This window comes from Balaenoptera acutorostrata, chromosome 3, assembly GCF_949987535.1.
Source record: "Balaenoptera acutorostrata chromosome 3, mBalAcu1.1, whole genome shotgun sequence".
Classification (NCBI taxonomy): Eukaryota; Metazoa; Chordata; class Mammalia; order Artiodactyla; family Balaenopteridae; genus Balaenoptera; species Balaenoptera acutorostrata.
In genome coordinates, this window is record NC_080066.1 from 16,126,353 (window position 1) to 16,151,550 (window position 25,198).

Here is a 25,198-nt window from a genome sequence, read left to right on the forward strand (position 1 = left end):
GATTAATACACAGACACTGTCTGAATAAGAAGACACATATCCCGTATGCTATCTAGAGAATAGTTTTTAGCAAAATAATTCTGCCCTGATAATCTAATGCACTTTTCCTCATATTGCAGCTTCACACAAGTGTAGTTTAAAACTTTCTCGAAAAGAGACCAGCATGGCAGCTGTTAGCATAGCCAGCACTTTTGCGCAAATTCCAAAATGGCAAATAAACCTCACAACTGAGATTTCAACCGCATTCAGAGCCCCTCAGCCGTACAGCCTCGCCATGGCAAAATTTGCAAAATCAGACACAGCGACACCCCCCCTCCACACACACACACACACACACACACACACACACACACACACACACACACACACTGCATCTATGTTTTCTCACTCCATTTTACCACTCTAGCCAGAAGGGAGGGTAAAAGGATTTGGAATTGGAAGTAGGCATGAGTAGAAAGGACCCAAATGGCTCATATATGCAACACCAGGGACAAAAAGAAACCAAACCAGAGACAAAAGCAAACCAAAGCATAGTTACATGAAGTTTCAAATAGGCCACAGACTGAAAAGGGATGAGACACACTGGAATTAAAACATTCATAATTACTATTTTTCTAACTTTTTTTTTTTTTTTTTTTTTTTTACCAACCGATCAGCAATTTTAAAAAGTTAAACCCAACAACCCAAGTCTGTCTTTCTCTTTCTCTGTTTCTTTTCAGCATGGATTATATAAATATTTTGGATACTACTATAGCATGTATTAATTTCTATCGCTTTCTAAATGACCCATAGTATACAATATATATTAATAATATATATAAAGTATATTTCCAATGTTTAATGACCCATATTAATATTCTACTGTAATTTTGGAGGGTCTAAAATATTAGATGCCATTTAGTATTACATAAGTCATAATGAGTAGGATTTAAATAATGGATTTATTAAGAAATTAGACTTGCTTTCTGAACCTTGCATTCTTGTAATACTCTCTACCTAAACTTTTCTTCCCTTCTCTACTCACACATTCTTCACACCAGAAACCAAGCTCATCACTTTGTATCAGGATGTGATGAAGAGCTGACACACAAAGCTGTGGTTATATTTGAATTCAGTGGAAGAACTTAGCCCATGAGAAACTTAAGATTGTAAAGTAAGATTTAGTATGCTGTTCAGTAAGCAACAGATCTATGAGTGTTGCTTACACAGGCTTCAAGCCAGCAGATTCTATTCAAAACCTTTCAATGCAAATTCTAGCAAACTCTACACACTTGGAAGACAAATGTTATATGAGGCTGCATAAATAATTTATACTTTTAGCATTTCTGTATATAATTTTGCAAAAAAGTGGGATCAACTTAACATTATTAAATATGGTCCTATTTTATTTGCAACATAACTTATGAAACATTTTCCCTAGAAGTACTGAAAAATGATGCAACACCTAGGATTTAAAGATATATCCCACATATGAAAAAGTAAATTATGATTATGAATAAGATTTTTAAAATCTATTCACAAAATCCATCGGGGAAAAATCTCTTTTTCTTTATTACTGAAGGCTGTTACCAGAACACTACACAATTCTTTCAGATTTAGTCAGAAAGTTCTGTGGCGTTAAGAGGTCTGGCCAAAGAATATTTTCTTTGAAAGCCCATGTCCTCTCCTTGGGCCTACCTCATACACAAAGATATACTTCAGGAAACGAGGTCATGTCAGGAAAAAGTAAGCAGAAGCTTGTAAATACTGGTTCCTGTGGTGCCAAAGAATTAATAAGTTGCATTAAACAAGGTTTTTTGCAGTACTTATCAGTTTATCAGTGACTGCTGCTGATACTGAATCCATGCCAAGAAACTCAATCCTCCAAGAGAAAAGCAAAAGGGAGACAGATTTCAATTCTGAATAAGAAAATATTTTCTGTCAGTGTGTCCAAAGGTAGGATGGGAAAACCCCGTGAAGTAATAAATTCTTAATATTGGAGGTTCAAGAGTACAACTCGGTCAAATACTCAGTGAGAAAGTGCTTGAGCTGATTTTATTGTTAAATAATTCAAAATGGAGTATTTTATGATTCTGATACGGTGCACCACCAATAAAGGCTGCTGAAAACATCAGATAATAGGTATTTGTGTGAAACAGTTACTTCTCATTATGTACCTAGACCCTCATTTAAGTGTAAGTAAAAATGTGATGTGTAGGTGAGAGCAGAAATGGTGAAGAATCTCATTCTGTTCCCTTTGTTAGAAATTGTCCTTTCAGCAGGGCAGGAGAATGATCAGTATTATAAGAGTTGAAACCTCTTTAGAAGCTATCATTTGAGTTTTCTTCAAAATAGTTGTAATAAAGTGTCCCTTCTTTCTCATTTTCATTCAGCAACCTCTACAACTGAGCATGGCTCAAATATTTTTCCTTGCTGACATGCGAATATGATCCTGCAAATAGGGTGCTCTATTAACAAGTTCTGATGCATTGATTTTTCATGGAAATTTCCTGCTGATGGTATAAACTCAGAAAAAAGAGAGATGTCTCCTATCCAAAATGCATGCTGGGGAAATGAATTAGCAGGGAGTTCTAAGAAATTCTAAATAATGTTTTAAAAAACTGAAGGAAGTCTTTTTTTTTTTTTGAATTGAAGTATAGTTGATTTGCAATGTTGTGTTAGTTTCAGTTGTACAGCAAAGTGATTCAGTTATACATATAAATATGTGTATATATATTCTTTTCCAGACTCTTTTCCCTTATAGGTTATTATAAAATATTGGGTATAGTTTCCTGTGTTATACAGTAGGTCCTTGCTAGTTATCTATTTTACATATAGTAGTGTGCATATGTTAATCCCAATTCCTAATTTACCCCCCCTTTCCCCTTTGGTAACCATAATTTGTTTTCTATGTCTGTGGGTCTATTTCTGTTTTGTATATAAGTTCATTTGTATCTTCTTTTTTTAGATACCACATATAAGCAGTATATTTGTCTCTCTCTGGCTTACTTCACTTAGTATGACAACTTCTAGGTCCATCCATGTTGCTGCAAATAGCATTATTTCATTCTTTTTTATGGCTAATATCCCATTTTATTTATATATATATATATCCCATCTTCTTTATTCATTCATCTGTCGATGGACATTTAGGTAGCTTCCATGCCATTATTCTCCTACATAAGGCTATTACAGCATAATTTCTTTTTCTGTATTATGGAAATCTGGAAGTGTCCTCTAAAATATATTTAGGAAACATGTAGGGAAAATAGGTACAATTTCACAACATTCATATATTTTGAAAATTAGCCTTTTGGAACCAATCTATCATTCTCCATAAATAAACACATTTTTCAGACCACCAGGGTAGCATTTGGAGAGTCAAAATTATTAGTTTACTAAATTGTGATCTTATTGGAAAAACAGTTTACTCAAGGAATCACTGGATTTATTAATCTTTGAGTTGTTACATATTGAATTTGAAAATCAAAACATTCAAGATAATATTATATTTTTCCGGTTTCCCAGTACCATTTACTAAAGAGAGACTATCCTTTCCCCATGTATTCTTGCAACCCTTCGAAAAGATTAGTTGACTATATGTTTGGGTCCACTTCTAGGTTCTCTATTCTGGGTTCTCTATGTGTATGTTTTTAAGCCAGAAACAAAATGTTTTGAATATAAGTACTGTGTACTACAGTTTGAAATCAGGAACAGTGATGACTCCAGCTTTGTTCCTCTTTCTCAAGATTGCTTTGACTATTCAGGGTCTTTTGGGATTCTGTACAAATTTTAGCATTGTTTTCCTAATTCCATAAAAAGTGAATGTCAAGAGAGATTGCACTGAATCTATAGATCCCTTTGGGTAGTATGAATACTTTAACAATATTAATGCTTCCAAATCATGAAAATAGGACATCTATCAATTTACTAGTCTTACAAATTCTTTCAATAATGTCTTATAGTTCTCAGTGTATAGCTCTTTCACCTCTTTGGTTAAATTTATTCCTAAATATGTTATTCTTTTTGGTGATATTGTAAATGAGATTGTTTTCTTAATTTTGTTTTCAGATCATTCACTGTTTGCATAGAAATGAAACTAATTTTTGTATGTTGATTTACTATCATACAACTATATTGAATTCATTGATTAGTTCTAAAAGTTCTTTGGTGGAGTGTTTAGAGGTTTCTATATACAAGATCATGTCATCTGCAAACACAGACAGTTTTACTACTTCCTTCCTGATTTGGATGCATTTTATTTATTTTTATTGCCTAATTCCTCTGGCTAGGACTTCCAGTACTACCTTGGATAGAAATGGTGAGAGTGAGCCTCTCATTGTCTTGTTTCTGATTTTAGAAGAAAAGCTTTCAGCTTTTCATGACTGAGTTAATGTTATCTGTGGACCTACCATATTTATTATGTTGAAGTATATTCCTTCTGTACCTAATTTGTTGAGAGATTTTTTAATACGAAAAAAATTGCTGAATTTTGTCAAATGCTCTATCTGCAAGTATTGAGATGACTGTATAACTTTTAGTCTTCATTTTGTTAATGTGAGACAACTTCGAGCAGCTTAATTTATGTGTAATTGATGTTTCTAAAGGAGAGGAGAGAGAGGAGGAGAAAGTTCTGGGGACTCTGAGTTAGTTAAAGCTTTCTTAGATACAACCCAAAAGCTTGATACATAGGATAACATATTGGTAAGTTGGACTTCACCAAAATTCAAAAGAATATGCTCTTCAAAAAAAAGTCTTAAAAGAATGCAAGGACAAGCTACAAACTAGGAGAAAATACTTGTAATTCATATATAACTGATAAAAGGTTTGCATCCTGAAAATATTTTAAAAGCTCACAACTCAATAACAAGAAAACAAAAAACCCCAATTTAAAAAGAGGGCAAAAGATTTGAACAGACAATTGAAACTAGACATTCGTTTGGCAAATAAGCACATAAAAATACGCTCAACATAATTAATGCTTAGGTCAATGCAATCAATACCACAATGAGATAACCACTGTATACTTGGAATGGTTAAAATTAAGAAGACTGATAATAACAAGTATTAACTAGGATGTGGAGGAACTGGAACTCTCATATTTTGCTGGGAATCAAAAATGGTATACTTTGTTGTGACCACCTAGAGGGGTGGGATAGGGAGGGTGGGAGGGAGGGAGATGCAAGAGGGAAGAGATATGGGGACATATGTATATGTATAACTGATTCACTTTGTTATAAAGCAGAAACTAACACACCATTGTAAAGCAATTATACTCTAATAAAGATGTTAAAAAAAATGGTATACTTTGAAAAACAGTGGAAGAGTTTCTTAAAAAGTTAAACATACTCCTTCTATATGATCCAGCCATTCTGCTCCTGGGTATTTACCCAAGAGAAATGAAAGCAGATGTTCATATAAATACTTACACACAAATATTCACAGCAGATTTATTTATAATAGCCCAAACTACAAGCAACCCATATTCTGATCAATAGGTAAATGGAGAAGCTGTGCTGTATCCATATAATGGAATACTATTCAGCAATAGAAAATGAAGTATTGATATATTCTGTAATAAGAATGAATCTCAAGATAATTATACTGAATGAAATACATCAGAAAAAACGTACATACTGTACTATTTCACTTATAGTATAAAAGTTTGGGAAGTGTACGTTAATGTATACTGAGAGGAAGTTCAGTGGTTATCAGGGATGGAAGTGAGAGCCAGAAGGAGGTATTACGAAGGGATATCAGGAAACTTTTAGAAATGCAGTACATTTATATTTGAATTATCTCGATTGTGGTGATGGTTTCAAAACTTTCAATATGTATAGTTTATAATACATCAATTATATCTCAATAAAGCTCATAATAAAAATTAGAAGTTTGACCTGAAGTTTTATATGCAATGACTTGCTGACCATGCCACACATAAAAGCAGTGGCTGATTATTTCAACTGACATTAATAAGCCAAACAGTTCCTATACCTGCATGTACAATCTGGTCCTATCCTATGTATTTCATTTTAAATGAATGATCCTGAAAAATCTTTGAATTTTTCTTTTAAACAAATATTTAATGAGTACCTGTTATCTGCTGGGCATGATACCAGGTAATTTCACCTGCAGGATCACAGTTAATGAAAACGTTGGTTGTTGTTGCTCTTGCTCGCTAGAACAGAAGCTACGTATATCCATTTCCCAATGAACAAACACATCCTGTTGCTTAAACTGGACCCAGTCCTTACTATCTTAAACAAATCATCTACACAGCATGCAGAATCTCTGATTTCATCTTTTCATGCCTAAAATTTATTTTTTAAAAAAAGAACCCTTGGATAAAATCAAATAGAGCATTCTGTGTAAGCCAGAATGGGTTTCAAACCTCAATATTTATGTTTTAGATTCACCACTAAAGGATTCCTTGGTTAGTTCCATGGTCAACTGACTCTGAAGCTGTTCCCGTGTCAAGCTGATTTTCTTCTGGAAACCAATGCTCGACTAAATATCATAAGTAGAGTTTATCCATTAAATACTAGTTAAGCCCAAATTACAATTGACCTGATTAGGCTAAGAATTAATTTGAAGTGGATAAGCCATTATTAAATAAAAGTCAAAGATCCCGCTTCAATTTCATTTTACACGATTACATGCATCTTACCATTGGGGCTGAACTGCAAGATATCACTCTGCACATGGCAGATTAGTTCTCATGATTTCAGCTTATGTCTATCTGGACAAATCACCAATCCCAATGTGTTCTCTACTGAGCACGTACAATGTATATCCATGATGGCATTGATGTACCAGCTGGCCTGGAGCTAAGTTCTTGGCTACAAAACTGTTAACTCGAGACATTCAGATAAAGACAGTGCTTTCAATTAGGGTAACTGAGAAGTTTGGTATATGCAAAAAAGAAAAAAAAAGTTTAGCCAGTAAAGGTAAGAAGTTTCTTCCAATATATCATACGTAGATCTATTTGGCCAAAAGGAGAAAACAATATTCAACGCTCCTACATGTTACAGGCTGTATGATATATTGGAAGCAGAAAGAACATGAATTAACTAGACACTTGTGGGTCCTAGTCCAAGTCCTTGTTTTCCTGCTTACCATCTATTTGGCCAGGGATAAACAACAACATGAGTTTTTTCCTTTATATCTATAAAATTGGCAAAAAGGATCTCTGACTTACCCACTTCAAGGAATTGCTGAATCAAATAGATAATATATGCAAAAGTCCTTCACAAAACTATAAAAGCCACATAAGCATTTGAACTTTCTATTGCAAGTCTGACTTTCAGGAGAAGGTAGGTAAGATTTAGAGTAAAGAATATTCCACCAGGAGTACGAAACCTAGATTCAAACTCTGGTTCTGCCCCAGAATAGCTTTTCCAACAAAGCCTGCACTCTTCCTGGATGTTTTCTGCTTACCTACGAAAATGTGAAAAAGTCAAATGATAGATTCAAAATAACAAATTTGAGAGTCTGAACTTTTTGCAGAAGACAAAAGATTGTGTGAAACTCTCTTCCTCCAAGTTTTTCATTTCAGCACAACAATTACTTAAAACTGGAGGAACCTGCAGCTGCGTCCAATGCCATATGTCCAGCTTTAGAGAGTTTAATCACACATTATTGTGGGTAGTCAAGGAGGAAAGCAACCTAACGAGCTTTGGTACACCCTTAATTAAATGACAAATGTGTGTCAAAGTAACTGATCAAATTTCACTTACTTTTAATTCAAGAATATAGTGATCTTTCATATTCCTTACACATCCTGACGCATTTCCAATACACCTTGTGAAGCCCATTATCCATACCTGAAAAGCCCTCCTGCTGAAAATGTTGAGGTGTTTCCTTATCCAAATGTTGCCTTGATTCCCAAATATCTGCCACAGCAGCTGTCCTCTTGTGTTGTTCCAGATTCGCTGGTAGATGGCCAGCTTGTAAATGTGCTTTCCGAACATGTGGTAATAAAAGCGGAAGGTGCAGCCCTCTACGTCAGTGGCATTAAGGATCGGGCTGAGTAAAGCAGCTCGGTGTTGGAAAACTTGTGGTTCAGAAGATTCTATATAGAGATAGTGTCCTTTAGCTGTGCCCAAAGTATTATCCTTCATCGGCCCTGTATTAAGTGTTGATGTTGGACCCTGGTTCCAGGTCCAATCAAAGTCATCTTCTGTATCTTGTTCCCAGTTACAAATTCCATTTTCAAAGTCACATTGAAGTTCAGGTACTGAAATTGGTATGAAATAAAATCAAAAGATAATCAAGGATGAAAATAACTATGAATGGGAATGCTATCAATAGTTGATACTTTGCTCCTGCCAAGGTAAACCACTTTAATTTTTTTAATGCAACATTAAAGCAAAATGTTTCAAAGAGTAACTAAATCCTAGATAATACATCAAATAATAATATTTTATAGCCAGAAGGTGGAATTACTTTGGCCATTATTTCCCAAATGCCTTTTCTACCCATCCCTTGCCCACTGTTATTACCATAACTCTATGCAAATGATCACTACCCCATGGCTGGCTTGCTGCAACAAACTTCTGGCTCAGTGGATTTCAACTTTAGCTGAATGTTCCAATCTCCAGTGAACATTAAAAAAAAAATAACAATAAAGCTCAGAATTCACCTCCAGACATGTTGATTTAATTAGTTCAAATGGTGTAGCCAAACATCAGGATACTTTACTAGCTCACTTGGTGACTCTAACATGCAGGGCTAACAAGAGTCATAATTTAACAGATCTCTATCTTTCAGAATCCCCTGGGGTGCATGGTAAAATTGCTTACTCCATGGTAAAGTCCTGCACAAATACTACTATGTTAGGTATGGAGTGAAGCCCAAGAATCCATATTTTTAACAAGCACCCAAGATGATTCTGATGCAGGTATTCTCCAGACCTCACTTTGAAATCAAATTCTCTCTGGTTCCATCCTGCCCCAGTTTCAAGCATCCCTCCACACTTGTAAAAGAATGACCATCTTTTAAATGGTAGTTTTTTTTTTCTCCATTGAGAATCCTTTAATATTGACTTATTTAATCCCAGCTTAAATCTAAACTTCTCTATCTTTCAAGCTTCACTCTTCCCAGATTAAAATAACTTCCTGTTCGTCCCCAACTACCTTTCCCCTTGGCATGCACCAATTTACCAACGTGCCCTAAACCTCTCACCCCTCTCTCTATCTCTATTTATGCTTATTATTATGCCTGTTTTGCCAGTTCTTAGCTGTGTCTCCTCAGTGGTAATCTTTTCTTCTCCCTGGATTGTGGCCCCTTTGAGCTGGTGCTTTTAAACCTCTAACTCCCTTCAGTCAGTAGAAGAATTCAAAGCACTTTTAAAGAATTGACCAGTCCCTTATCAACTGAATACTCTACCTACATTTGTAGGATATAGGAATGTATGCATTTTTCAAGATGTGATGATTTTGTCGACACCAAGTACTTGTTTAGAATAAATGGGATAGGATATACAAATACTGTATTTGTATACAAATGTAAACAAATACATTTGACAGTATTTGGGCAGAAGGGACAGGATTTTAAATTAAGGAGGAGTTCCACATTTTAGCTTCATTTACAGAAGTTAATATTTTTGAAAGACAAACGTCAGCTGGCCTTTAACCATTCATCTTATAACGGCACTTGGCGCCAAAGTGAACAAATATTCTGAAACAATAAATAAAAGGATATGTGAATAAATGCAGCCAGGCAAGAACAAATCATCTGTCTCTGAAAACCACAGAACAGGAGCTTAGACCTAGTGAAGGGAATCAAGTGAGTAAATGGCAGATGGGAGATGAGCTTTCTTTTGATGTTTCCTCACTTGTGACTAATCAACGCAGCTGGGATGTGAACTGGACCCCACAGGTCCCCTGCAGGTGTCAGTCTTGGGTTGTGCAGAGGAAGGGGGATGTCATGCTACTGAGGTTTTTGACATAAAACTGGCACTAAAGCCAACAGATTTTTACATTGCCTGTCCTCATACTGACTGCATGCTCAATCTTTATTTCAAAAGGGAAGGCACGTGGCTCCACCCTTAAATGAAAGACCACGTTCTAAACATACTTTAGAAAATAGAGCATCAATTTCTGGATGTCTAACGCATTCTATGTTAATAAGTTACTATGTCTAGGGACTTCCCTGGCGGTCCAGTGGTTAAGACTATGCACTTCCACTGCAGGGGGTGTGGTTCGATCCCTGGTCGGGGAACTGAGATCTTGTACGCCGCGTGGCGCAGCCAAGAAAAAAAAAAAAAAAAAGTAAAAAAGGAAGTCTCCACTTAAAAAAAATTACTATGTCTAGATGGAAGGCTGCGAGAGAAACTGACAGTCACTACTATTTCCTTTCACTGATACTTAGTCACAAGCAGTATTTTGATAATCCCCTTCTACTCAGTTAATGCTGAGAAGTTTGAAGGATAATTTGCTTATTTTCAGTAACAGATCAACGTTTTTTAAGAAGTGGGATTTGAAGTGCATGAAAAAGATGAAAAGGCTTTCTAAATTTGCAAAAATAAATTACTTTAGGACAAGCAACACTTCTTATAACAGCCATTGTCGAAATCATCAATTTTATTTATATGCACTAAAGGTATTAGCTGTGTAACGAGCTGCATGGTAATTCTGACTTTAATGTGCCTGACTATTAAATACCACATATGTGCAAAACTCTCTACAATGGTTTATATGGAAACTTCTCAATGTAATGTTTCCTATGATGTACCAAGCATTTGATGGCTTTACTTTGGTTTATGGTAAGCCTCCCAATTTAATAGGCACATAACTTGAATTTAAAGAATTGTTGCTATTTCTGGGTAAAGAAAGATGCAAACTTTCTCTGACTGATGTTGGTAATTAAAAAAGAAAAACATCTCTTAGCCTCTGACTCATTTTCAGGAGCAAATGCACTAGGCACTACCAGGAGCCAGGTTTATTAAATTGCAAGACATACATAATCATCAGGTACGATAAACTTTTTAGTAATTTAAACCGGAAGCTCGGGGCTTATCTTTGACACCTCACTCTCTGCTCCCTATAGCCAGAAGATTTTTAAACGTCTCTACTAAATATCCCTCCTCCAACTTTAGTCCATCCATCTCCACCACTTGTCACTGTGATACAGGCTGCCAACCCCTCTCCGGGGAACTACGGCCAACGGCCTCCTAGTAAATCTCCTGAATCTACTCTCCTCTAATCCATTCATTACATTGTATCCACAGTGACATTTTAAAATCTGCCAATTTTATTATATTACCTTCCTTCTTAAAAACCTTCAGATGACGGAAACCTTCCTTAAGACGGTCCACAAAGATCTGCTAATCTGGCCTCCATCTCCATCCTTATGTTGCATCCTGTTTCCCCTTATTGCCTTACTCCAGCCATACTGGGTATCTTGCAGCTGCCATGCAGTCATGTATCAGGGCTTTGCATACATGCATTTACTTATTATTTTTCAGATCTCAGCTAAGTCACCACCTCTAGAAAGTCCAATGCCATAATTATAGAAAGCCATAGCACCCCCATTTGAAACTCCTGTCAAAACTGTCATTTTACATTTATTTTTTAAATATGTGAATATTTATCTGCTCAATTGGACTGTAAGCTCCCTGAGGTCAGGGACTCTGTATAATTGTGCTCATCACTATATCTCTAGTATCCAATTCATAAATGTACATAATAAATACTGATGGCTTGACTAATTAATCACACATAACATTCATTGACTTTGGAACAATGCTTAGGGCCTTTGTCTTGACTGACTAGAAAACAGTGAACCAATCAAGATCACCACATCAAAATGAGTAAGAGGGACCAGAAAGAAAAGTACTTACCACAGTTGACCTCATCAGTATAATCACCACAATCATCCACCAGATCACATAGCTGAACCTTTTTTATGCAAGTCTTAGTGTGTAGACACCAGAAATGATCTGGCCCTTTGCAGCTCTTCGAAGGGGGTGGGAGAATACAATTTTCAAATCTGACATCATCAATAGCCGAGACCCCATCATAAATGCCAAGGCTGACTTTATGTAGTGACAGATGGAAGGGCTGAGTAAGGCGTCCAAGCTGAACAGTTGCCTGTGACCACTGGTTGCCCTGGTTATATAATACTCTCCAGAGTACTGTGGAGTCACTGGAATTTTCCATGTGTAGCTGTAACTCAGCTGCTCCCACTGATAGGCCATAGTTATAAAACCTGAAAGAGAACAAGCAAAAGAAATGGAAATGATTTATGGAATAGACTAAATATTTAACTTTTAGACTCTTCCACTCAGTTAACAGTCAATTAAAAATGAGTTATAAAAATAGATGCCTTTATTTATTATTGCAGTAATTGTGGCCACCTATTTGCAAGAGCTTATCTGCCAAGGTGCATATTCTGGCTCTCAGGACCCCATGAACCTTTCTCAAGGAGTTTAGTCCAGAACACAAGAAGCAGTGTTAATTAAATTATAATCCATTGTTGGAGGGAGAGTCCCTTTCATCTTAAGAAAGAACACAACAAATACTGATAATGTGCTCCTAAGTAAAATGCTAATTGTGTGGATCTAATGCAATAGCTATTTTTAAAGCAAAGCCAGATTACAGGACAAATTACAATATCTAGTAAATGCAGGAGTATGCCTGGAACCGCCGGGCTGCTAGAGTAGTTGACCATTGTTTTTACTATTTACCAGAAGGAAAGTGTGCATCCAGGTCCTGTCTGGCTGAAAGTTGGGCTCTGGAGTTTAGCAATTTGTGATAAGCTGTTGCTTTTCTTCAGAATGAACATAAAGTGCCCTATTGGGATACAGAAAAGAAACCATAAGTTCAATCTACTAAATTCTAAAATGAGACATCTGTCTGTAAACCCTACACTGAAGATTATACAACAATTAAAAATCAACAAAAGTGACTGTTAGTCAAATTTACTCTTATAAATATTAAACTATTATCTAGAGCTAGGTCAAAATTATGCCAAAAACAACTGGTAATTCCAGTTAATTCAGCCAAAAATGTATCTATATTCTATCTCCAAAACCCATAAAGGAGTGGTTCTATGTTGACAACATAAATATAATCGACAATATTCAACTATCCTACTATTTGTTGTAGTAACACAGAACTTTACTGCTTCTCTTTCTCTTCTCAGACCTGAGCAAAGGTAAAGTGAACTACAGATCTTCCTTGACTTAAGATGAAGTTACTTCTGATAAACCCATTGTAAATTGAAAATATCAAAGTCCAAAATGCATTTAATACCCCTGACCTACCGAACATCACAGCTTAGCCGAGCCTACCTTAACCATGCTCAGAAAATTTACATTAGCCCACAGTTGGGCAAAATCATCTCAGGGCCTATTTTATACTAAAGTGTTGAACATCTCATGTAATTTTTTGAATGCTGTACTGAAAGTGAAAAACAGAACGGTTGTCAGTGTATCAACTGTCCACCATGGTGACTGCGTGGCTGACTGGGAGCAGTGGCTCTGCCTCTGCCCAGCATCAGGGGAGAGTATCACAAGTATATTGCTAGCCCGGGGAAAGGTCAAAATTCAAAATGTGAAGTACAGTTTCTACTGAACACATATATCCTTTCACACCATCATAAAGTTGACATATCATTAGGTCAAACCACCGTAAGCTGGGGAAAGTCTGTAGGTACAGAGACACTGTGCATGCCTCTTACCTTGAGATGTGTTGTGAGTGTGATCCCAAGGTGGAGCCTGTTGCTCAAAATCAGCAGAGAGGTTGCTTCTAGAGCTCCAGGTCCAGTCAAAATCATCCTCACTAGCTGCTTCAAACCAACCACAGCTATTTGCTTCAAAGTCACATTCGGAAACTGAAGAACAAAAACGTAGCTTTTAGGTTGGCTCTCCAACCAAGGTGATCACACACTTTAAGAAGGGTAGACAACCCTTCTTCCCTTGGAAATCACCTTGTTACTCTTCCCTAAATACATTAAAGCCACAGTTGATGAAAAAAATGATCCTATCTGATCCTCCCAAAAACTCAGAATTGTGCTTTTCATAATGGAAATTGATAAGGCAAAATTATCAATTTAAGAATATTTTCCAAATATTCTAAGAAACAGCATCATTCAGCCACATTGCTTATAGAATTGCCAAGGTCTGCCTAATTTATTTTGACACTCATGTTCATTTCTCTGCTGCTATTACATCATCTGGAAGACTGCATTGTTCCTACAAAGTATTTTACACTAAACCATGAAAAGCTACTTCTAAAAAATTTAATGTTTGAAAAATTCAGATCCATTATATTTAATATGAATGTTCACCTCTAATTTTTGTAGAGCTTACTATTTCCCAAAGCATTGAATACATCACCTAATTGGCAGAAGGCAGAATAATTTGACCTACTTTTCAAGTAAATATGAAGAGAAATAGTTAAGTTACACAAATACATTCTGGAGGAGGAAAAGAAGAAAAGAGAGAGAAAGGGAAAGAATGGGAAGTTATAATAATAGCAGTATCAAATTATAGCTAATATGTGGTGAATACCTAATGTAATAGACCCTGTACTGAAGGCTTTATATAAATCTAGCTTTTACAATAGCTCTTGGGAGAAGGTATTATTATTGCTGCTTTACAGAGGAAGAAAGGAAGGTTTAGGGAAGTTTTTAACTTAACCAAGGTCATATAGTTAGAAAGTTGTAGAGACTGATTGAAATCCAAATATTCTAACTCCTAGTCTAATATTCTTTCTGCAACTGTTGACAATAACTTTTAATTGTCATTAGATTGGAAAAGGGATAAACCAAAAAGGCATAATCTGAATTTGCTTACTGTGGATATTCAGGTGTTACTACAGACTCCAGTGCAAAATAAGATTTGCCCCCATTGATGATTACTACACTGGGATCCTTGGCCATTGGATATTTTTATCCAAGGATATAGTAATAAACTATATAGATCTTCCCTTAAAAAAATAACTTAGGAAGAAAACAATAAATTTAGAAGATAAAAGTATAAAGTAAATCACTCAGTGAGATTTAAAAATGTTAAATTGTAAAGGCATTTTTACCTAATGATAAATCATGCTTAATTTTGAAAATGCTTCCTTCCACGTGGGGAGGAATGTGAGTTGAGTAGTAACATCATAATCACTATTGATTTTTTTTAAGTTTCTACGAAATATGTGATCTCAAAAAATATTTGTTTTCTATCAGGTCTCCTGGTCCAAAATATGCCCAGCAGAATACTTTCAAATTTTACCAAAAGTCAATGAGAATGTATGAATACATTTTAAAACAAATACTTTAAGAATGTTGCATCAACTTTAATAAGCAAGAGATAACTATATTTCAATAGAGACAAATGGAAATCAGCAAAATGGAGAGACTACTGCTATACCTAGAATAAAGATTTCTCAAGTTTAGAAATCTGTGGTGAAGCAAAATTAAATGCTACTCAAAAGTGAAAAACAATAATGATAAGACAATTTAGGGATAAATGCTAAGAATATTTAACTCTTTGTATTTTCAACAGCCATCTCTATAAATATAAAAAACCCATAAATATATATAGATTCCAGGATGTAGATGCTATTTCAATCCCAGGGAAAGCAAATACTTTTGATTCCTATTTCAGACAATCCAAAAAAATAGGATCCAGGAGTTTCTGTTATGCAAATAGAGAAAGAAAACAAGTTATTGCTACTATATAATATCTATCCCACATAGATCCCTGGAAAGGGAAACTTATCATCTGCTATCTCAGGAGATATTGCTGTGGAAATAAATGAATATTCAAATAGTAGTAAAATTTGAGAAACTATTGCAGCAATTCTGTAGTTCTCTTAGATAAGGCTCTTCAAAGATAGTGATTTTTAAAAGATGATTATGCTGTTAAAATTCAAATGTGCCTTTCTAGTATACTTTGTTAATATATATTTAGATTTCTATACACATTTAAAACCTCACCTTGATTAATCAGAGATGTAATAATCAGATGAAATTAAACTTCTTGTTAGCCAGGAATCAAATATACACCTCATTAGAACAGTTTTTTGAAAAATATGTAATCTTTTACTTAGAGATACAATATCCTGGGTAAGTTTTAATAATTGAGGTTGAAGGATTTTTCGCTGTTTTCTAGAGCAACATTATGGACTTTCTCAATTATCATCATCATCATCAGAATTGACATTTTGCAATAACAACTGCAGTTACCATTTATTCGAGGTTTATTGTGCACCGAGCTTTGTGCTAGGGGCTGTTACATTCAAAACAGGTTGTCTACTGACACAGAATTTCCAAAAATTATGCTTGTCTATTCTATGGCTATGGATAGAAAGGCTAGTAACTCTAGCAGCTTTTAATTTTTTGAGTAAAATTACCCTGTGGCTTCTACTAGTTATGTCAGTATAATTATACTGCTGTCCCTGGGGAAAGGGTGCTAGGGGGTATTTGGTAGACTAACAAATAGGTCCATCACCCTACACTATCCCTGCCATTTTTAGAGCTTTTCACTGAGGGAAAAGAAGATGAATTTCTGTAGGAGCCAAGAAAACTTGTGGCGGGGGAAACAACAGAATCAGATGCTGTCTCATTTCAGATTCACTGTTTTAGAACTTCTTTGATGACTTGGGATGATTCCTACCGAGGTTCATGTGTAAGGAATAAACATGAAGTATACAAAGGTGAAATCTGGCTGACAATTTGGCCCTCACATAAAGACTTAAAAATGTATAGAAGAGTACTTATTGGTATTCACCCAAAGGAGTTGAAAACTCTGCACACAGATGTTTATAGCCGCCTTATTCACAATTGACAAAACTTGGAAGCAACAAAGATGTCCTTCTGTTGGTGAATGGATGAATAAACTGTGGTACATCCAGACACTGAAATATTATTCAGTGTTAAAAAGAAGTGAGCTATCAAGCCATGAAAAGACATGGAGCAACCTTAAATGCATATTACTAAGTGGCCAATCTAAAAAGTCTACATACTGTATGATTCCAACTATTTGAAATTATGGAAAACACAAAGCTATAAAGATAATAAAAAAGTCAGTGGTTGCCAGCAGCTGAGGGTGAGGGGAAGGAGGAAGAGGTGGAGCACAAAGGATTTTTTATGTGAAAAGACTCTATACAATGCCATAATGATAGTTGTCATTATACATTTGTCCAAACCTATAGAAAGTACAACACCAAGGGTGGACCCTAATGTAAACAATTGACTTTGAGTGATTATGATGTATCAGTGTAGGTTCGTCAATTGTAAACAAATGTCCCAGTCTGGTGGGAGATGTTGATAATGGAGGAGGCTATGGATGCCTGGGGGTGTGGGGTATATGAGAAAACTTGGTGCATTTTTCTCAATTTTTCTGTGAACCTGAAACTACTCTTAAAAAGTCTTAATAGTTAACTACTAATTAATATAAGTGCTCTAAAGAAAACACAAAATTTATAGGCGGAAATATGTCCTGACACATCAAGTGGTTAAACTTCAAACTCCCTTTGGTCTTAGCCACACAGGCAAAAGATGCCCAAGTTTAGGGGGAAAAAAATGGCTAAACATGCAGGTGGTAATTGTAAAAAGTTAGAAAACTGGAGCCTACCACTGTGGATTACAGAGAACCAGCAAAGGCACAAATGCAGTGTGGAAGACATGCATTCAATACGTATGTTATCTTACTTATTCCTCCTGAAATATACATACGAATACTGTCCCCATTTTAGAGCTGGGAAACATAAGGCTGAAAGAAGAGTAACATATAATTTCTCAGGGCTCATTATTGCTGACACAATTCCTTCCCAGACCTTTGATGTCAAAGCCTGTGCTCTTAAAAAAATTATACTGTTTCCAGTAGTTTAAAAAGTAATAATAATTATATCTAACAATTTTTGGACAATTCTTATATGCCAGGCACGTACTATGTGTTTTTAATGCAAGATCATATAAAATCTAAACATGCATAACCACAGGACATGCTCTGGAAGCAGATTCTAAACTATATAATAAGTCCACTAGATTGGCTCTCCCTGTTTATTTTAAGCTTTTTTTTTTCTCTAGCCTTTTGACCTTCCTAAAAGTTCCATGAAGGACAAAAGTTAATTGAGTATTCCAGTATGTTGGCTTCAGTTCACTGAGGTTGTACTTTGTTTGATTAAGCAGAGGTTACTACAAACGTCAAATGCATTAATACTATATATCCTATTTTAAAACATGTTCTCTACTAATTGTATTGCTTTGAGCTTCAGGCTTTTCCATTCATTCAAATGGTCATATGTTTGGAATTACGATAAGGTTGAAGTAACTGAACTCTAGACTTCATCAATAGTTAATATTCATTAGTTATTTAAAACATATAATAGTAAGGGAATATTTGCAAAAGCACCATGAAATTTAAAAAGTCTATAAAAATAAATAGCAATAATGAAATATTTTAGAGAATACTAAAGCATAAATAACTAAATAACATTTGGCATTCAAAATTACTGCATTTGAAATAAGAATGATTAATTACATTATTCTACATATGATTTTCAGGGTCTCCTGTGATCTGACCAATAAAGACACTGCTGGAAGACAATTCCCCATAGGTCTCTCATATTTCTGCATGTGTTATAAGCTGAGTCATTAACTGTCTATTTGTTCCAAACATCTTTTCAAGGATTTTTAAACAGCAAATAATCATGAAGAATAGAGATAGTGATTCTGTCTACCAGAGGGCAAGTTCTTACCCAATATAATATAATAAAGATAATGTTTCCCTCTAAAGCAAAGGTCAGACAAAATTGTTTGAATCCCACTATAAAAGATTTGGATTCCATAAGCTCAGGCTTTCTTAACTGTAATGCCAACCCACTTTATATGTACATCCACCTGGGCCCCTCTGTGTTGCCCTGGGACTCAGAAAGCAAGAGGAAACAATGCAAACATGATGCTTATTATGCTGTTTGTCATACTATTAGTAATAAAGTCCTTTGTCTCTGACCCAGGAGTCTCACCCCTCCTGACATCCATAAAACTATGGCAGATAACTTGTTAGCTTATAACTAGGGTAAAGTTTCAGACCCTTCACAGTTGTCAACACAAACTACATTAAACTTTATATGTATAGTACCCACCATTAGGTAGGTTAAAATCTAGCATGGGAAATTTATAAGCAAATAGGCAATTGTAATAGCATAATAACTACCATGTACTCATTCATTCATTCTTCATTCATCTGACAAACATTTATTGAGTACATGCTATATGTTTGGCACAGGTATAGAGCCTAAGAACACAGCAGTGAAAAAAAGCGGCAGGGGGGGGGGCGCGGAGTGGAAGAAACCAGAAAAAATACATCTGTCCTCATGGAGATAAAATCAGAGAAGTTACTTTAATTTTTTGGCTTTAATTTTGAGTCAGATTGCAGAAAAATTGAGATGTTTTAAGGAGAGAAGTGACAAAATCTGACTTAACCTGATCACTGTGGCTGCTGTATTCAGAGAAGACAGAGTGGGTGGGGTGGGCAAGAAAAGAAGCAGGAAGATAGTACAAAAATCCAGACCTGACAATGGTCTGGGCCAGAGTGGTTGCAATGAAAATAAGGATGAGTGAGGCATTCTGGATGTATTTTGAAGGTAGACATGATACGATTAACTGACATCAGATATGGAGTGTGAGAAAGAGAAATGAATCAATATGATCTCAAAGTCTTTGACCTGAAACAATGGAGGTACCATTTTATGAAGTGGAGAAGACTGTGAATAAGTAGGTTTCGGGGGAAGTAGAGGAAGAGGAAATACTATAGTTTCAGAAGTACTAGAGGTGAGATTCCTATTAGGTATTCAAGAGATCATGTCAAGTAGAGAGCTGGATATACAAGTCTGGAGTTCAGATCAGAAGTCCAGGCTGGAGATATAAATCAGAAAATAATCAGAGTGGCAAGAATAAAGCATAAACATAGGAGAAAAATCAGAAGAGTGGTTCCTAGTGTCATGGAATCCAAGGCAAGTAAGTGTTTTAAGGAAGCAGGTAATATTATCTCTGTCAAGTGCTGTTGATGGGTCAGGTGAACAATGAGAATAGACCACTGAATCTAGATCACTGCTAATTTTGATGAGAATAGTTTATTTTGAATAGTGACAGCAAGGCCCCCATTGATAAAAAGAAATCAGAAAAGTTGAAGACAGTAAAATACAATTAATTCTTTTGAGGTTTATACTTTGTAAAGGGGAAAAAATGATGTGATAGCTGAGGAGGAAGTGGGATCAAGAGAAGATTTTAAGTCATGGGAAATAAAAACATGTTTTTATGCTGAAGAAAAGATCTGGTAGACAGGGAAAATCGCTGGAGCAAGGTTGTTGAACAGGCAAACAGAGATGGATTCTACTTACAAGAGAAAGAGTTGACCATTAGAAGGAGCATGTTATTCAGAGTAAAGGAGAAAAGAGTTTAAAGTGGGTAGAAGGGATACTGGAGCTCATGAAAGTCCTTTTCCGTGTGTTCCTATTTTCTCAGTGAAATAGGCTGTAAAAGCATCAGCTCAAGCTAGGGAAAGGGAAGTAAGACAGATGTTGGAGAAGACAGGAGAAAAATGTTATTCATTGAGAAGAGGGGGAGGGGCAGAGGGAACGGAGTGGGGAAGCATAATGTGATTCCTAGGGAGTACGAGAGTCCATCTAGGGTTGTGAACATCTATTTAAAGTGAGAACAGATAACACTGTTTTTTCTTCTCCAGCCACATTCCGCTATGCAGATTCTGGCTCTGAGAGGGTTGAGAGCCACATTTAAACAGTTTGTGCTTTAGTGACTATGATATACCAGAAGACACCAAGGCAGTTAAAGGTCAGTGTATGGCAGTCATTACAAGATTAGACCATGGAGTTTAAACTACGTAAGAAAGGAAGTGAGTGCATGAGGGGATGAAGGATATAACTGCTTTACCTGGAGGGCTTTTTCTTTGGTTTCAGTTTTAACTGTTGTACTTTATTTTCTTTCCTGTGGCCTCATCTCCTTTGTGTCTAAGTGCTTGACAATGTATATAACAAAAAGTAAAATAATTTGGGGCCTAAGATGTTATCGCCCTTCAGTAAGATTTATGTTTGTTTCTGCAGGCACATAGAGTAAATAATACTTGAGGATTACATCAAACTAACTTCAGGGATTGAGAGTTAAAAATCATTTTGTTTAGATTTTCTAGTTGTTCTCAGTTAGAGGGTGTCCCGAATTACTCAATCCACCATAACTGGAAATAGATGTTCTAGCATTTTTAATTTCCATTTTTTAAAATAGTACTTTAGAATAAATTTTATATAATAATAGTATATACAGTAGTCCCCCCTTATCCATAGGGGATATGTTCCAAGACCCCCAGTGGTTGCCTGAAACCAGCAGAGAGTATCAAACCCTACATATATTTACTAAGTTTTGTGCTACACATACACACTGAAGATAAAGTTTATCAGTTAGGCACAGTAAGAATAATAACTATATAGAAGAATTATAACAATATACTGTAATAAAGTTATGTGAGTATGGTCTCTCTCTCAACATATCTTACTGTACAAATTTAACGCCTTTCCATCTTAGCTAAGCACTTATCATGCATTGTGGCCATGACTTTTGTAGTTTGAGATGCAACAGTAAACTAGAACTAATTTTTTTCCTTCTTCACAATTTCACAGATAAAAGATTCATTCTTACTGTAGATCTCAGCATATTTGCATACATTTTTTTTCTTTCCTTATTAAGTCAAGAACTTTCACCTTTTCACTTAAAGGAAACACTTTATAGCTTCTCTTTGGCATAATCCAGATTGCCAGAAGTACTACTCTTGTGTTTTGGGGCCATCATTAATTCAAATAAGAGTTAGTTGAACAAAAGCACTGTAATACCATGACAGTTGACCAGATAACTGAGATGATACTAAGTGACTAAAGGGTGGAATACAGTGAACAAAGGGATGGTTCACGTCCATGGCAGGACAGAGCAGGACAGTGGGAGATTTCATCATGCTGCTCAGAATGGTGTGCAATTCAAAACTTATGAATTGTTTATTTCTGGAATTATCCATTTAATACTTTCAGACTGCAGTTGACCACAGGTAACTGAAACCACAGAAAGTGAAACTGGTGATAAAGAGGGACTACTGTATTAAAATATTTGTAGAGTAATTATGGGTGCATAATGCTCTGGTAGAATTATATAATATTGTGGAACGGGGAAAAGTTATTTTTCCTGATGTCAAATTGTTTATTATGAAATAAAGAACAAAGAAAATATATGTGTGTGTCTAGATGTGTATATAAGGTGCAAATTGACCTATATGTGATACACAAATACATAATACAAAATATTCACTTAGTAACTTTCCACTCTACTTTGTGTATATTATGTTAATAGTTAAACTTAGTAAATTTTTGTATTTATATAGATTCTAAAATATTTTATTAACCGGTGTTATAATGGGTTCTCTATATCCAAAACAGTAATTACTATTAAATACATTCATAAGATATTAAGTCAAAATGGATACATAGTCAAACTTAGTTATAAATGGTCTTTCATTTTTGTTTGGGAAAGGAAAAGAGTGGAAAAAGTTGGAAGAGCCAGAAAAAGCTAAATTTGAGCACTTTAGGATTCTTTTAAAGTCAGTGAATTATTAATGTCAATATGTTTTTCAATTTGAGGTCTCTCCCAAAGCTAGAGCTCCAAGAGGTACTAATTCATTTATCCATGAGGATGAGAAATCCTTAAAAATGCACTCAGTCCCACAATGAATACTGAAAAGCCAATAGTATTCCACCACATAATAAAAATTATAATTTTAACAAGGATATGGGATGTAGGAATAAAATAACTTACAAGATAAGCATACAAAATCAAGGAATAAAAAGGCATCATTAAGAAGTGATACAGATAGGAAAATACTAATAAAACTGGACTTGACTTGCATCTTAAAAACGGATAAAATAATAATATAAGTGACTCAGAAGTGACTGAAGAACAGGATATCTTGGGTACTGAAAGATCCCTATGAATTTTAATGAAATAATCTGAGCTTATTAACTCCACAGATAATTGGGCTCTTCCCAAAAAGTACAAAACATTAGAAATCATTAGGTTAGTTAGAGGAAAGAAATATATTAACTACACAAAGAAGATATAAATAAAAATCTAACAGGATAGAAAAAAAATTAACCATTTAAAAAAATTCATTTATTTCTGCCTATCTTAGGCAAAGAATAGTATGACCTTTTACAAACAGTATTTTCTGTTCATTTATATTACTGCAGTATACATTTAAGGTGATTATTATCTCAAAAATTGTTCCTAGAAAGTTCAGGTTAGGGAGATGAACATAATGAGTTTATTACATGCCTGTGCCATGGTTTATTCTTGTTCTGTGGTAGCAGGCACAAAACAAGAGGTTACTGGACATTTTTCCACGTAAATGTGACGAAGCAGAATCTCTGCTCTTATTCAGCAAAAGGTAGGGAGTTCTCTTCATTTATATTTCTGAACTGGGAAGGCCTTGTGATATTCTTGAATTATTACTTAAGGCAGAGCTAGTCTAACACATGGTTATCCTAATCTAAGATTCTCTTAACCTTGTTCAAGTTTTAAAGAGAGTTAAGAATAAGAGAATGAGGTGGAGTCAAGACAGCGCACTAGGAGGACACAGAATTCACGTCTCCTCACAACTAGGGCACCTACCAGGCACCGGTGGGGGACCACGGACACCTAAGGGGATGGGAGGAACCCCCAGTGACTGGCTGCGGGATCTTGGTTCCCAGGCTGGAGGTAAGGCCCAAGCTCTTGAGGTGGGAGCTCCAAGTCCAAACTGCTGGACTAACAGAGAACCTCAGACCCCGGGGAATATCAATAGGAGTGAGGCCTCCCAGAGGTCTTCATCTCAGCACAAAGACCCAGCTCTACCCGACCGTCTGCAAACTCCATTGCTGGACATCTCAGGCCAAACAACCAGTAAGACAGGAATACAGACCACCCATCAAAAAAATAAAAAATGAAATGACAAAAAAATTTGTTACAGACAAAGAAGCAAGGCAAAAACCTACAAGACCAAATAAATGAAGATGAAATAGGCAACTACCTGAAAAAGAATTCACAGTAATGAGGGTAAAGATGATCCAAAATCTTGGAAACAGAATGGAGAAAATATAAGAAATATTTAACAAGAATCTAGAAGAAATAAAGAACAAACAAACAGTGATGAACAATACAATTATTGAAATTTAAAATACTCTAGAAGGAGTCAGTAAGAGAATAACTGAGGCAGAAGAACGGATAAGTGCACTGGAAGATAAAATGGTGGAAATAACTGCCAAGGAGCAGAATAAAGAAAAAAGAATGAAAAGAATTGAGGACAGTCTCAGCGATTTCTAGGACAACATTAAACGCACCAACATTCGAATTATAGGGGTCCCAGAAGAAGAAGAGAAAAAGAAAGGGTCTGAGAAAATATTTGAAGAAATTATAGTCAAAAACTTCCCTAACATGGGAAAGTAAATAGTCAATCAAATCCAGGAAGCACAGAGAATACCACACAGAATTAAACCCAAAGAGAAACACGCTGAGACACATATTAATCAAACTATCAAAAATTAAATACAAAGAAAAAATATTAAAAGCAGCATGGGAAAAGCAACAATTAACATACAAGGGAATCCCCATAAGGTTAACAGCTGATCTTTCAGCAGAAACTCTGCAAGCCAGAAGCGAGTGGCAGGACACATTTAAAGTGATGAAAGGGAAAAACCTACAATCAAGGTAATTCTACCAGCAAGGATCTAATTTAGATTCAATGGAGAAATTAAAATCTTTACAGACAAGCAAAAGCTAAGATAATTCAGCACCACCAAACCAGCCTTACAACAAAAGCTAAAGGAACTTTTCTAGGCAGGAAAAACAAGAGAAGGAAAAGACCTACAAAAGCAAACACAAAACAATTAAGAAAATGGTAGTAGGAACATACATATCGATAATTACCTTAAATGTAAATGGATTAAATGCTCTAACCAAAAGACATAGACTGGCTGAATGGATGCAAAAACAAGACCCATCTATATGCTGTCTACAAGAGACCCACTTCAGACCTAGGGTCACATAAAGACTGAAAGTGAGGGGATGGAAAAAGATATTCCATGCAAATGGAAATCAAAAGAAAGCTGGAGTAGAAGTTCTCATATCAGAGAAAATAGACTTTACAAGAGACAAAGAAGGACACTACATAATGATCAAGGGATCA

General features: G+C 35.5%; 1 protein-coding gene across 1 annotated transcript in view; it reads right to left on the bottom strand.

Moving 5' to 3' along the window:
- The window catches only part of MALRD1 (MAM and LDL receptor class A domain containing 1), a 608,926-nt gene that overhangs the window by 439,382 nt on the left and 144,346 nt on the right, over positions 1–25,198 (bottom strand). Inside the window, exons 16-19 of the mRNA XM_057542012.1 lie at positions 13,663–13,815; positions 12,668–12,773; positions 11,822–12,189; positions 7,803–8,215 (exon numbers count right to left, since the gene is read on the bottom strand). Of these exons, the coding sequence (XP_057397995.1) occupies positions 7,803–8,215; positions 11,822–12,189; positions 12,668–12,773; positions 13,663–13,815 (1,040 nt within the window). The remainder of the gene's footprint in view (positions 1–7,802; positions 8,216–11,821; positions 12,190–12,667; positions 12,774–13,662; positions 13,816–25,198) is intronic.